The sequence below is a fragment of the Spea bombifrons genome, chromosome 12, assembly GCF_027358695.1.
Source record: "Spea bombifrons isolate aSpeBom1 chromosome 12, aSpeBom1.2.pri, whole genome shotgun sequence".
Classification (NCBI taxonomy): domain Eukaryota; kingdom Metazoa; phylum Chordata; class Amphibia; order Anura; family Pelobatidae; genus Spea; species Spea bombifrons.
In genome coordinates, this window is record NC_071098.1 from 23,825,785 (window position 1) to 23,841,631 (window position 15,847).

The following is a 15,847-nucleotide window of genomic DNA, read 5'->3' on the forward strand; positions in this document are numbered from 1 at the left end:
AGATGTGTGCGCAATCCATTGAAGTTGGCGGTCTTGCTAAGGTTGGCGGGCGATCCCACTGATATCGGTAGGCGTTCCTGCTGACATTGGTTGGGGGTCTGCTGACCTTGTGTGGTACGTGCTTCCTTACTGCTCCCCAGACCTGGAGATTCTCAACGGAGACCTGGAGAAGCGACGCTTCATCCAGAGTCCCCCGGGGACAATATATATGAGGAGATTCTGCAGATAATTTCTAGAGATCACTCAGCAATCATATGCATTAAAGTGCGTATGATCTCTGGAGTGTTCCTTTAATACAGGTGTGATGCAGGAGCAATGCAACCTCTCCGATTAGGAGAAACATGCCGGAGATGGCCCTGAATAATACACAATGTGTCATGGAAACTCTGAGCTTTGCTAATAGTATACTAAAAATCTAGACTAGAAAATGCAGATGGTTGTTCTTTTAATAGGCTGCTCAGAAGAAGATTAAAATCCGCGCAGCAGGCAGGAGAATTCTGCGTTGCTTATGATCTCGCTAAAAGTTCTAAAGCAACATAAGCAGGTCACTTGTGAAAAGACAGGCACACATAATCATACAACATCCTACAAGTAATTTCAGGATTATGAATCTGTGTCACCGCATATTTAACTATACGTGGGCAAAGAGTACACTCATAATGTTCTGTCTCAGTAAATTATTTGAAACAAGGATATAATGGCTTATCTGTTCCTGCATGGTTTTCTTTTTTAGTTGTTTTTGTCTCTTTCATTTCTTAAGTACATGCTGCCGTCTATCGTTTGGCTCAGTGAAGAGCACCCTACGGCTTGCGGGCAACAGAGGCTCGGAATAACGACTTAAACACAAAGCAAACTATCCTATTGCTTAGATTACTTGGGAACATGCAACCAATACCTTATTGTGAATATACAGTACATTAATTATACAGGTACAAGGGTAGAGGACGTATATTGCTCATATTTTGCTATAGCCATCAGGGTCTACGACATTATCACGTATTATCACGTCCAATTGTGTCCACCACTGATGCACTGATGCATTTAACACATGATTGATATATTGTATGTAGATTAAGGTTGAGAATAATGTGAAATGGGACAATTTGCCATTTAATTACTGGTACTGGTAACAAGTAACTACAGTAAACATGTTCTTCTCTTGTCTTGAAGGAGCCTTCAGCATCCTAACATTCTCCAATGCCTGGGTCTGTCCACAGAGACGATTCCCTTCCTGCTGATCATGGAATTCTGTCAGCTGGTGAGTTCAAAGAAAACATTACATGCATCTCCGGTAGATGAATCTCTCGCATGCCAGGGGTTCTCAGGATGAAGGCGATGCCAATTTGATTGAAATTCAAAGTATACTCTTAGCTTTAAAGAAGAGCGCTGCATTTCATCATTGCTCATCACAACTGAATGCTGAAATGCTCGTAAATTCATGCCCTACGCGTCTTGTTTCTTTCGAGAATATCAGATCACATCGCATTATCATGTTCTAATCGTTATAAAGTATAAAAAGAATAATGACTGTAGCCATATAAGCCCAAGAGAAATCGGAGACTTTAATTGAAGATGTAAAGTAACATGTGCTTTTTGGATCTCAGAGGCCTCTTCTTTAGATGGAATATAGATCGGCCCAATAAAAGGTACCAACGTCAACTAAACACTCCAAAGTACGGAAAAAACTATTCCCAAACTACGTGAAGCAATAAAGAAGTGAAGTCGTTCTTCATTGGAATAGATAAAACGATAAAGTTAACAATGCAAACAAGGGCATCCCTTCCAGGGCCTGACGCGTTCTGCGTTTCCTCAAGTTTAGTCGTAACATAAAGGCACATGAAGGTTGCCGCTGACTCTCCATTTGGATGTTTTCATTGTGTTTGCTACAACTAAGAGTCATTTTTATATATCTTTTTTTAGGGAGACTTGAAAAGATATCTAAGAGCCCAGCGGAAGGCGGATGGCATGACTCCCGACCTCCTTACGTGTGACCTCACAACATTGCAGAGAATGGCGTATGAGATAGCGCTGGGACTCATGCACCTGCATAAAAACAATTACATACACAGGTATAGAAAAGAGCGAGGTTTATTTGTATGGTATTTGGTATTTGCATTTCCCTGGCACTGCTAAGTTAAACACAGAAAATCCATGTTGGGGAACTAGGTATTTTTATTACTGGTCTCAGATTGAAAACAAAATTTCAGAAATATTGCTCTGCTTTATTTTTTATTTTTTTTAACATTTTTACTTTTTTCTTAATATAATGTTTTCAGGCAGCTGCATATTAGCCGTTTGTATTAGTTCTCTTCCCAATCTACTAGACAACCCCCCCCCCTGACTCCTTATCATACTATGTTTAGTAAATAATAGAATGCTTAGTTTTAATCACCCGGCTGTACTCTCTGACTAATGAAAACCTGCGGAGGAAAATACTTCATTAGCATTGCCATAAAGCATCAGCTCAGTGTGGTTATTAAGCAGGAAAGTCACCCAAAATATCACATGACTGACAACAATGGCGGCCTCCTGGTCTGCAGAGGGAAGGCAGTTTATTGGAACAAAGAGAGATCCAGGTCAAAGAGAAATATATTTTTCCCATGAGACTTCTTCTTAAACTTCATTATTTTTTTAAATACTAATGGGTAGTAAGAATTACTGAGTAAAATGGTGCTAGTTTATGCGACAGGCAGTAATTTGTACCATCCCCCTATTGGGATAGCGCTACAAGATCTGCTTAGACTCCCTAAATTCCAGCATTACTTAAAACAGGATATCAAAACTCAAAAGGCAAACTATCTATGAGTAGTCCTATGGTTTATAAAAATGTTGGAAAAACCTGCCATCGCAAGTTCTGCCAAATCAAAAGTCATCAATATGTGCAAATCTGCTAAATATCTGCTAAAAATACTAGTCAGAGGCAGTGAGCATATAGGACAGAGAGGATGGTTTCATCATTGGCAAGAAGACTGTGAAACTATTGAATAAAGGGAAAATAAGAATTTCAACTTTAGGGAGACTGACTTCTAGGAACTGTGCAAACTTTGGAAACATGGAAACAAGGCAACTAGTGACACAATTAGTGACGGAAGGAGATATATCAGGGGAAGAAAGGTCATCAGCGAATAGCTGGTTCTGTAAACCAAAGGGTGAAAATAGTTTCAATGCCCATGAGAAGTGAAGGGGTCCTAGAACTGTGTCCTGGGGTATGTCAGTCCAGAGGGAAACTGAAGAGGATGGTTTATGATAAAAGAAGACATGGAAAAGGTGAATAGAGAGGAAGGATGGTAACCAGGAAAGAGATCAAGACTTTGAAGGTTTTGAAGATGAGCAGGGTGGTCAACTGTGTCAAGAGTGACAAAAAGGTCCAGAAGGATTAGCGACGAGTTGTGACCCTTGGATTATCCAGTGAGTGGTTAGTTTAGTAAAGACAGTCTTAGATTATCAAGAGAGGAATCCAGATGTGTGTCAAGTAAAGAGTTGGAATCAAGAAAGTTTTGAGGGTAGAAGATATACAGTAGAGAGATGAGAAGGTAGTTTGAGAAATTGGTGGGGTCCAGGGAGTTATAATGGCATGGTTCAAGGAGGACTGGAAAGACACAGTGAAGAAAGAGAGCTTAAAAATGTCATGGTAGGGGCAAGCATGGACAAGAGAGACTGTGTAAAATTAAAAGGGACAGAATCAAAGTGACAGTTGAGTGAAAGGAGAAAAAAAGAGAAAAAGGGGTAAAAAAAAAAAAAAAATCATAGATGAAGAAAATGAGGGAGGATTAGAATTTATGTTTTATTTTGTAAATTATTATTTTATAATGTAATTTGCAAAGTCAGGGTCTGTAATTCTAATGTGAAAGAGAGGCCATGACTGTGTCTAGGAACAAATTGAAGGCACAGAGGAAGATCCGTTAATGGTTGAGAGAAGTATGAGGTGGGTTTGCTTTGCAAGGGAAAGGGCCGAGTAATAAGAATGTAGTATGCAGCTATGGTACTAAGCATTTTAAAAATGTCTTTGATAACTTGAGATCATTGACCTTTTGCCTGTGTTGGAGCTACACATCTATCACATGTATCAATATTGTGCAAATCAGATCAAATATCAGTCAGGAATAGTTACTTCTGGTTGTTTAACCAAGCTGGTGGCCACTCGCACCCAGTAAACAAACAGATTCTATATATTGCTTCTGTCCTTGTAGTTGTAGGCAGAAACCACCGGGCCCTGATGCGAAAATTCACCCTGGGCTCCCCAACTTCAACAGCTAGTCTGTGCCTTCTTTGCACCTTTCCCCCCTCCTTCCAACATAAAACATATGTATACTTACTTATACTCACTAACACATACTCTATCTCACACAGGTACACACCCATGCTAACAAACACGCACAAGTACACATCCACTCTCATACACACAAGTGCACATCCATGCTTACACATGCAAAAGTACACATTCATGCTCACACACATACACACACAAGTACACATCCATGCTCACACACACAAGTACACATCCATGCTCACACACACAAGAGTACACACAGTGCGAGCAGCCTCGGTTTCACCGCAGGGTCATGTGACCCAGATACTCTCCTGTCTCCCCGTGCCTGTTCAAAATAGTGTAGAAAGGGCCCTTCCAACCTGGAGCGGTTGCGGTCCAAAGTCAGAAGGGCCCTTTTTAAAAAATGTAAACGTTATGAGGAGACAGGAAGAAGGGGTCGCAGGGGTTGCACCGGGCCCCCTAGAGGCATGGACCTGGTTGCAAGTGCGACCCCTGCAACCCCTGTAGTTACCCCAGTGGTTGTATATTATCATTTTTTTAGATGGTCTACATTGAAGATTCTTTAGCCTGCAGCTTTGTGTGTGTGTGTGTATATATATATATATATATATATATATATATATATATATATATATATATATATATATATATATATATATATACACTTTATCATACTTCCTAATGCTTCCCGCACTTGATTGAAATGTTAGAGAGGGTGCATGGTTAAATAATATTGCAACAGAATAATGGGCCAAAAGCATATATTTCTATAAAAGTCCAAGAATCCATAACTGACCCACTGGAGTATTGCGAGTGTCAACAATATGTGTTGTTTTGAAAATAGCTTTGCCCTGTTGGTAGAAATCGCCTTGGTTTGCTGGTGTGAACTAGGGTACATTTATATTTGAGATCAGATGCTATAAATGTAAAGTGATCCAATTAGCACCGTAGATGTGAGTATCTTGACATCATTTGGACGCGCTCCTGTAGCGTTACTTAATGCCAAGCCGTTGCGGTTCTGTGCCTGGCTACGTTTATTTAGTCAATCAGAAAGAAATGCAGATGGGTTCTTTCCTTTCGCCATGCAACTTACTCTAAATCAGGTTCTTAGAGAGAGTTTGCTCCAACCGTAAAGCGCGGGATCTGCTGCACTGAAAGCACCTTTGGGGCATGAGATAACGGCGGCTCTCCTCTATGTTTATGTATGTACTGGGAGCAGCGGAGGCACACAGGTCTTCATTATTTATTTTATGATCTAATATTGCTTGTTGCTCTGAGCTGCATACTAATAATTGCGGCATTTTCTTTATGTACGCTGCCGCTGCCGCATATGCTGCAAGCAGTCGGAAGTCAAAGCTGCAGCTCTTTATGTAACAAACGCCCGGCACATATGGGGGAGGCAGAAGGTGGACAGAGCCAACTCTCTGAATGTTAATGTTAAATCTGAATGTATTTCCTCCAAAAAAACAGAGAACATGCAAAACGGTGTACCACCTCCCTGCCCATGTGATTTATTCATTCATTAATCCATTCATTTGTACGTTCATTCATGAATCCATTCATTCATTTGTTCACTCATTCATAGAGAATTCCAGATCCTGCTATTCCTTTGCAGAAGGCACCATATGGTGGATGAAAAGAAGGTGGCCTAAGACTCTGGAGTCCATTTGATCTGAAAATTAAAGATTTCTGAAAGTTAATATCGTGTATCATCTCCTTAAAACATATACTGGGAGCCAAAGTGACAATTTAGAAACATCCAATGCTATGTTGGGCATTTGGAATGCAAATGCTGATAAGCCTCTTTTTAATATTAGTTGCTTTAAAAAAAAAAAATTGGCCAAATAGAATACATTTCAGTGTCTTTCTCCTGTCATCTCCTGTAAATATATTGCTAATCAAAGAGGTTCTGTATTGAATAAGCACTATTGTTGTTTATTATTATTATTATTATTATTATTATTATTATTGTTGTTATTACTATCCCGCTATTTCAAAAGTTACTTATGTAATAATTTGCATTGGTCTTATAAAGTCTCTGATATCTCTGTCCTTTAATTGTCCTGTCGGTTATCACCATAGAGAGATAGAATTTAACGGCAGATAAGAACCGTTCAGCCCCATCTAGTCTGCCTCATTTAATTGGTCATTGGCCTTGTCTTAGATTCAGGAGCCATATGCCTATCCCGTGCATGATTAAATTCCCTCACTGTATTATCCTCTGCCATCTCTGTTGGGAGGCTGTTCCATTTATGTAGCACTCTCTCAGAAAAGTGAACCTGTTTACTTATTAGAGACAAACTCGTTATAATTGAATAGCACTAAAGTTAGATGCCCTATGCTGTTCAAACGTAGAACTAATAACCTTACATTATTTCATTAATATATTAATTTATAAAAGATCCTTTTGCCAATAATCACTATTATTTTTTTATACAGTGACTTGGCTCTCAGAAATTGCCTTCTCACCTCTGATCTTACTGTTCGTATAGGAGATTATGGAATTTCTCACAACAATTACAAGGTACGTGGCATGCATAGGGTCGCAATATACGTTAAAATAAAATTGTAATATACGGTAAAATTGAATTGTAATATGCGGTATCAAACTTCATTGATCAGCAAAATTATGTTCAATTGTTGTGTTAAAATAAAATTATAAATCAAAAATGTTTTTTAAACATGTTCTTTACTACTGCATTTTGGGGAGAAAACATGTAAACGTGAATGAATGAATGTATGAATGATCTGTGTGTTCTTAATGCTTGCGTCCAGGAGGATTACTATATCACTCCTGATCGACTCTGGATCCCATTGCGCTGGGTGGCACCGGAATTACTGGATGAGGTTCATGGCAACTTAGTTGTGGTCGACCAAAGCAAGGAAAGCAATATCTGGTGGGTCACCTACTTTATTCTTGTTACATTTACTCTATATACACAATTGTGAATAAATCTATTTCAAGGGATGTATCATTCAAACCTATCATTCTTTTACTTTTAGAATATATGCAACGAGTTTTCTTCATTTTCAGCCAAAAACCAGAACCTATGCATTTAGCAACTTTGTAACCATTTGCAGGTCCCTTGGAGTAACAATTTGGGAACTCTTTGAATTTGGGAGCCAACCATATCGCCACCTGTCAGATGAAGAGGTGTTGACCTTTGTGATCAAAGAACAGCAAATGAAATTGGCAAAGCCCCGACTTAAACTGCCCCATTCAGATTACTGGTGAGTATATTGCCAAGATCATTGAATTTAAACATAACATTAACACATATGAGAACCCCCCCAGGGGTGGGCTACTCGTAACTTCTTCCTCTTCATGCATAAGTCCGGCTCCCAGACAGTCTTGAGTCTTGACCAAACGGCACGTCTCTGACCAGAGAAAGAAGAAATGGATCTGGAGACCTTCGGAAGTACCCAGAGATCTCCCAGATACATTGGTAGATACCAGGAAAATTTACACTTAAATAGGCTTTAATGGGTTTGATGGCAGAGTGAGCAACCATGAGATACTCACCTCCACCCAGCTCCAGTGCTGTCTCGTGTGAGATCTCCAGGTCTAACGAGACCCCCTACACATGCATTTCTTGCTGCCATTGATTCCTTCCAGTGATTTTTCTTTATGGAATACTTTTAACTATGCTTTAATGCGTGATGAGACTGTCCCGGGCAGTAGACTGTCCTTTCAAGTTGCTCTTCCATTTTTATGGAAGCTGCTTGGTTCCTGACATCCTTTGTAAGCTTTTGCCATCTTCAGTGTGATACATTTTATTTGATCTAAGAGTGACCATAAGGATGGCAATGGTTAATAAACGACCTGTTTAATTTTAAACAATATAACCACTCTTAGACACTGAATGTGCACAGTTTAGATTATTTTCATCCTCTCCTATGTATCATACCACTATTTAAATTTAATGATAATGTATTGATTTATGGTCATCGTAAGTCTGGACGGTTCATTGAAAAGAAATCAGCATCACTTTTCTTAATGTATTGAGACATTAGAATGAAGCGACATCACAGTTATTAATGTAATTCCTAACAACTAATACTGGGTTAACCTAATTTATTCATACTCTGATTAGGTTCCTACATTTTCAGCTATGGAATTTAGCGTTAAGTGGAATATTTTTCCCTCAATTTTCTGATTCATTTTAAATAAAAAATATATATATTCAGATATTAAAAGGTTCTGTATCTTTAGCGTATAATAGCTAAATGGCTGATTGTTCAATACACAATCCACATGTGTTGATGCCCAAGTAAAGTAAAAAACATTTTAATACTCGTCCTTCAAAATATGTCTGTCTCCTCACTTTTTAAGGTATGAAGTTATGCAGTCCTGCTGGTTATCTGTTGAACAGAGGCCCACAGTAGAAGAACTTCACCTACAGCTCACATATCTATTAAATGAATGCTCCAACCAGACAGAAGAAAGCTTCGAGTGGCGTTGGAATGCTCTGAAACCAAGCAAATCATCAGGTGGTCCATTGCGCCACTCAGAAGAGATTTCAGCATTTCCTCTGCTTGACAATTTTAGTAGTGGAGATGGATTCCATGCTGACATGGATGACATTTTGACGGTAACAGAGAGCAGCCGTGGGCTCAATTTTGAGTATATGTGGGAGAAAGCAAGACTCGGGCGCTGGAAGGCATCTTCACAATGCCAAGACTACCCACCAAACAGTGGCGGTCTAACTGTGCCTGCTAATCCATTTTATGATTCCAGCCACCAACATTCACGCCAGAGTTTGGAGACCCCTAGTGTGGTCCCAGTTATCAGTGCTCGCAGTCCTTCAGTAAGTAGTGAATACTATATTCGCTTAGAGGAGCACACAGACAGGGGTAACACTGTTGACTGTACCGTCTGTGCACCCAGTCCAGTTTATGAAAGAAAATATGACTTACAAGAAAAGAGAACACTTCACCAGCGTATGTCTCTAGGGAGCCCGTCCTCTCCTCTAGAACCTCTTTTTCCTTCAGACTGGGACCCACTAGAGAGTGGTAGAACCAGTCCTGATGAACCACCCGCCCACCTGGTTTTGCACGAAGTTCCTAAACTTATAGACAGGTGGACACCAAGTAACAGCAATCCTTTTATTACAATAGGGCGAGAACTTCCTCGTTATGTAAACCCTTTCTGTGGATCAATGGACAGAGATTTATCAAGGCAAGTACAAGAGACATCTCTAATGGATCCCATGTCAGATGTCTTTTCATCAGATTCTATCTTAAATGTTTATCGGGACATTGAAGATCACAGGAGGAGCTGGGACTCTGATACACTTGAAGAAAGAGGGGCTGGAGAAACATTAGCCGGAGATCCTGAATCTCTTGCTGAGTTCTTGGATGATCGTGCCTCACCGTGGGATTGCGAGGCTTCTTTAATGGAAGACCAAAGCACAGAAAGCAGTAGCAGCAGTACAGACAATAGTAATCACCGTAACATGCCTTCATGTCCTTTGTGTAGCAGAGGGATGTTGGGAAGCCTTCAGAGATGCTCTTGTGCTATGTTACGTGGGGATGTTGTAATTGACTGGACCACTCATGTTGCCATGCATCAGGACCATTATGGCTTGGACGATGATTCATCTTTGAAAGTTGAACAAGGTTCTTTATCAGAGTGCTCTATGCAAGCAAGAACATTTGGCGAAGGTGATCTATATTCTGGACCTTTTGGGGAGAGCCTTTGTGCATCAGAACACCAGGAATTTTATGACCCCCTCATGGGCACAGCTGTAAAAAGTTATGATATTCAAGATTATCGTAATCGTAATCAAATGAAGGCTTATGAATCGCTTCAAAAGACTGTATCCAATCATCCACCTTCTCCTTTTATTGGAATTTCTAACTCCATGGCTAACTGCAGTGTGATTGTGCCTATTGAAATCCCACCTCTGTCCACTTTAGCGGAAACCATAGAAGAGGAAACTATAGAGATCGCTCCAGATGTGATAAAAAGGTTCCCAGTCAGTCGTAATTTGCTTGCAGAAAAAACACAGCATGGCCCTAGGGTAGCACTAGACTCTGTCGATTCTTTGGACATTCCATCAAACACTAGCTCGTCAGATGCATGCAGTCCATCTTCTCACTTTTCTTCACCTGGGCAGATGTTTGGAGACAGTGGCTATGAAACAGAGAATACATTCTCTCCTGAGTTCACCTTTAAAGAAATTACAGACGATGACGTAGGGCCTAAAGATTTAAAGTTGACTTTAACACCAATATCAGAGTCAACCAGTGACTTGACATTGACTGAGGAGTTCTCAGAAGCACCAGCTACCCCTATGGAGGAGGGGTCGCTTCGAACACTGGATCTCGCAACACCACACAGAGATTCTGCTTATTTTTCTGATTTTGACAATGAACCAGAGAAACATTGTCGCTCTACTAGACAAAGGCTTGATGGTGAAAATCATAATGGATTTTGTAAGGAGGAAGACATCACATTTACAATACCAGCAGAAGAAAGTGATCATAACGAGAGCGATGAACAAGCAGCTGAAGAAATCAATGCCAGTGAAAGGGCTAACGATGATACACCTAAAGATTTAACTGTCACAGCAATGGATAACAAACAAAGCCATGCAACAGATGATGTTAAAGATGTCAGGGAAGGAAATGTCAACTGCAACGGTGGGTTAAAACCAAAGGAAAATGAATTAAGTCATCTGCTTTCTGAAAAGAAAGCAACAGAGCAAGAAGGTTCTGAAAAGGTACACGTTGGAATTGATCAGAAAAATGGAAATGAAAATGTACTAAAAAAACATTCCGAAAGTGGTTTTGTAGTTCAGGTTTGCAAGGAACAACTTCTGGTCTCGTTGAGAGAAAATGTAACTAGAAATGTATTGTCCACCTTTGAATCATCCGGGACTGTGAACTCTTGTGTCTTAAAAGATACGGCCGTACTGAAGTTTTGGTCCTTGGAGCCAGAAGTTACAAAAGCTGAAGCCACATTAAACAGCGAGCTTCTGGACAGTGATTCACCTGAAAGCTCCAAACATCAAAACCCAGAATGCAGTAATTCACCAACTTGTGACAATACCAGGGACACTAATTCGACTCATGATTGCTCTACAACGGAGTCGGAGGGGATCCAAGAATACAGCAAAACTAATGGGGAGGAAGCCCCCGAAGAAGAAAGTTTGGCGGAGGTAGAGAAAAATGCCTGTAAGCAGGAAAGCTTTGAAGAAACTAAGGTCATATCATCTGAAAAACCCACTAACAACTGCCTAGAGAAACGAGACGAAAATTCAGCAGATTATAGTGAGGAGGAGGAGGAGGAACGATCAAAGCTTGCCGTGGACATCAGGTCTCCAGCAAATCCGGGAAACGAGGCCATAAAAGGTAGAGATGAAATATTGTGTTCTGATACCAGGATAACGAACTAGTTGATTTAGCGTTGCATGCTTATTTATTGGTTGCATCACACTGAGCTGCAATGACATTGACGTATGTTGGGAGTTCTGCGTATCTCTGACCAGCTCGTCACAGTGAAAACATTTTATTATTATTATAACGCCCCCCCCAAATAAAAATATTTATAAAGTACTGTATAGGTCCTATTATAGACCGCACTCTTAAAGTTTGGTGCGTGCTGTATCTTAAAGGAGCACAAGACCTTTTAATAAAACATATGGGTCTGTGCTGAGCCCCCATAGCATAAATAGACCTTTGGGGAGATCGAAGGTTTCCCTTGTACCCGGCCTTGACTGCCGCCCCCTTGAACCTGCAGGCCTAGGCCTGGGTCTGGTTGACCTAGGCCGGGAAATGACGCTGTTTGGAGACCACCACTGAGAACCTTTGTTCTAATGTACACAGATCACTGGACTATGTGTTGACATTTCCGTACGTTTGTTATCTTAAATGTTTTTTGTTCTTCTCATAAGGAAAACATTAGGGGTGGAAAGAACGTAAGTAAGTGGATAGGATATGGTTGTTTAAGTAAAGAAAGGAACCAGAATGCTGTGGGAGAGTCTGGTGCCGTAAGGCAGGGCAATCCATAAACTAGATGTAATTCCAGAGAGGTCTTGAATAGATATAGGATAGTATATGGATATAGGGTGCACAGAATAGTTCCCTCAAATAGCTATAAGATTGGTGAAGGAAATTTCCCCACCTTGATACACCCTAAAATACGGTTGAAACCAACATCAAGATTCCTTTTTTTTGTACTCTGAATTGTCCTAGTTTTGGCTTGGTTTCAAACTGGCCAAATTATCAGGGTTTGGGTTGCAATTGTGTTTTTCCTTAACTTATTTCTAATTGATATTATTTATTGAAACTATACAATAATATATTTAAAAGGTTATTTAAAATGTCTTTCCTTTCAGCAAAAGTGGCAAGGCTCTCTTTGTCCCTTCCACCGCTAAATCTTCAGGCCTTCCAAAGTCCCACTGTGCGCAAGTCATTTTGGGACAGCGCTGAAGAAAACACAAGAGCACTACAGTACAACAAGGATGACGAGGAGGAAGATGATGGGTTTGGATTACCAGAGCCGCAGCGAACAGGCTCAGAGTTTGAAGGAGAGCTGTCAGGGGTCCCAATTGTTGTGACTGAGATGGATGATGGACGCAACCTACGTAGTCTCCTGAAATCTCCGAAATCCGCCGATGAAGTGGATGATGATCTTGATCGAAAGAGAAAGATGGTGTCCTTTTTCGATGATGTCACTGTTTATCTGTTTGACCAGGTGAGAAAAAGAGAGAGAGGGATATATCAATATATTGTATTTCCTAGATCCATCTTTAATGCAGGTTGTTAGCACCCTAGAATTCCAGACTGCAGTACAGCCAATGTTTTAGGTTATTTTTGTTCCGTTTTTACTATTTGCATAGGAGACGCCAACAAATGAACTGAGTAATCAAAACGCAACAGAAAATGATCAGATGCAAAATCCTTCGTTGGATGCAAACATTGACGGTTTCTCATCACCTGACGGCTTTGGTAAGATGGATTTTCCTTTATTGTCCGCATAATTACTAGATCTAAGTATTATGACCAGCTCAGTACCAGAGCATTTCTTCTCGCTTAAGCTGGGAAAGTTATGTAGAATGCTGCCAACTTAACAAATTAAGCAAACTAAAGCAAACTTTTAAAGGTCCTTGTGAGTCAAGCCAACACTCAAGTTCACACTGTCATCAGTATTGTGGCTATTATTTGCGATGCCCGACTTCACATGGTATCTTGTGGTTCCATCCCAAGGCTAGTTAGGTTACCAATGACTCTGTCCATCCTAAAGAATGAATGGGGTTTGTATTAATACGACAGTTTCACTGTCCAACTTTATCTGTCTCAAGTCTTATTTTCATTGAAGGAACACTTGTTTTTATTTCTACTATGGTACCTAGTTATTTTTTATCTTTGACAAAAATACTTCATCAGAGATTCTGGTTTAAGTGAATGAATAATGTAAAGTAAACTCCTTACATTATTCATCTTTAATGTTAAAAAAAATAATACACACATTACTGATTGAGCCAAATATAGGATACAGGCCACTGAAATCATTGCTTTTTTCCCCACAGGCGGTAGCTTTGAGTGGGATGACGATTTCCCACTCATGACGCAAAACTCCTCGTACATTGCCATGGCATCAGAAGGAGCTGCTCTGAAATCACAGATAAGCCCCACCACACCAGCACCCCCTTCCTCACTTCAAGGGAAGCGGGTGGAAACTAACCTGATGGACACACTCAGGTTTACCCGCTTCACAGTCTCTCCTGCTGTGGATCCTCATCTTCCAGTTTGTGACTCGGAAGTAGCGCCGCCTGCAGGTAACTTCTCATAAGACACTATAAGCTCGTGCTTTTAGGGAGTGTAGCTAGACTACCATCTAAAGACAAATCAAAGTGTGAAATATACCATAATATTATTTTCTAGGAATATCCTACATGTAAAAACTTGCATCTTCCATGGAGATGAGTTGTTAAGTAGGAAACATCCAATGTATTGTTTGACTTCCCAACCCAGGCCATACATCAGTACAAAGCCATGTACAGATGTATGGCTATGTAACATCTCTAGGTACCAACACATTCTCTTAATATGAGCTTAAAAGGATGCAAGGCTTTACTGTCCCCATGAGGGGGTGCGTGGAGATTAGCCGCAAGATCTAAAAGGTCACATGGATCCCTGGACCAAATATATAAAGGTCAACAAAAGTTTGGCTCAAAGACTGTATACTGTCCAATTATATGGAACGCATTGACATTAGTGGAAAAGCAGGTTAGTTATTGAATCATAAGTCAATAGCGGTAAAGGGATGAAGACAAAATTAAATCATGGCTTATGCGTTGTCGTCTAGTCTGCCCCTCCTGATTCTCGTCTCCGTCAGCGGATGATTCTGTTTCGTATTCTCATGTGAATTTGGTTGTTTCTATTTAGTGTTTCACTGTGTTGTCTATCATCTTGTTTTAAAATGTCAATTCCTGTTTAACCAAAATACTAAATGTTATGGAATATATTTTATACGCCCAGCACCAAGCTTGCACGATAACAGATTATTATTATTGGTGTTCACATATCCTTTGAATTATTTCATTGCTAAGTATCATATAAGAGGGATTGCTGCCAGACTAATAGGCAGCATACATGGGAACATTTGTAAAGGTCATGTATATATCAAGTTTCCAAATTTACACAGCACTGTCCTTTACAATTTCTTATTTCATTCATTCTCATTGTGTTAAATGGTAATGTTTACTAACCATTAACAAAAGGAAAGAATGTTGCATAGCCTTCCTTGAATACAAAAAAGATGCTAAAATATGAATAATTGATGTTAGTACAACTGAAATCCCCCCAAACAGTTCTCTCATTCTTGTTATCTTAAAATGATGCCAAATCCTACAGAATGTTATAATTCTGTTCACTAAACCTACATAACGGTGCTTACAGATCAAAATAAGAAACACGAAAATATGTAATAAAACACATGGAGCAGCAAGCTTAACTTTGTGCTTGCAGGAACTTCTTATTTTTCCCCATTAAGTTACCTCTTCCCGGTTGAGATGATCATTGTTGATCATTGGGTCAGACAGCCTTTGTACGGGTGGGATGAGGACAAAGAAGACACCTTAATGACAAGAAATTAAATAATTCTATCTATTATATCTATCTATTATCTATTATAAATTAACACTTTCCAATCTTTTTTCACAGATTGACAAACTAAAAATCCCAAGCTATAGGTAGTTCTGCTGGGAGGTTGTTCCACTTGTCTACAACCCTCTTAGTAAACTAAAACTTCTGTACATTGCACCTAAGACTCTGCCCCCCCCACTTCATTCTTGTAAGGAGAAATATTTAGGTATAAGATCATGTTTCTATTTCATTTTGTGACTGTGATAGATTTCTTTAATTAGGAATGCTTCCTGGCAGTTGTATTGCTGTAGCACACTAGGTGCATCTGCTCCTAAGATGAAGAATGTGTTTAAGGTTTTGTGTGAAGGAATGAGAACCCAGGTTTCCCAAATACTGTAAATGAGAAGAACGTGACGTATATTGTGATAGTGTTTTCATCTACTTCTTCCGATTTTACAAAAATACATTTTCCATATAGCTTCC

The 15,847-nt window shown here is 39.8% G+C and overlaps 1 protein-coding gene across 1 annotated transcript in view; it reads left to right on the forward strand.

The window, feature by feature from the left end:
* The window catches only part of LMTK3 (lemur tyrosine kinase 3), a 31,986-nt gene that overhangs the window by 14,587 nt on the left and 1,552 nt on the right, over positions 1-15,847 (forward strand). The window contains exons 7-15 of the mRNA XM_053451873.1: positions 1,171-1,258; positions 1,921-2,069; positions 6,710-6,794; positions 7,046-7,167; positions 7,352-7,501; positions 8,604-11,626; positions 12,613-12,971; positions 13,117-13,225; positions 13,807-14,055. Coding sequence (XP_053307848.1) covers positions 1,171-1,258; positions 1,921-2,069; positions 6,710-6,794; positions 7,046-7,167; positions 7,352-7,501; positions 8,604-11,626; positions 12,613-12,971; positions 13,117-13,225; positions 13,807-14,055 — 4,334 coding nt within the window. The remainder of the gene's footprint in view (positions 1-1,170; positions 1,259-1,920; positions 2,070-6,709; positions 6,795-7,045; positions 7,168-7,351; positions 7,502-8,603; positions 11,627-12,612; positions 12,972-13,116; positions 13,226-13,806; positions 14,056-15,847) is intronic.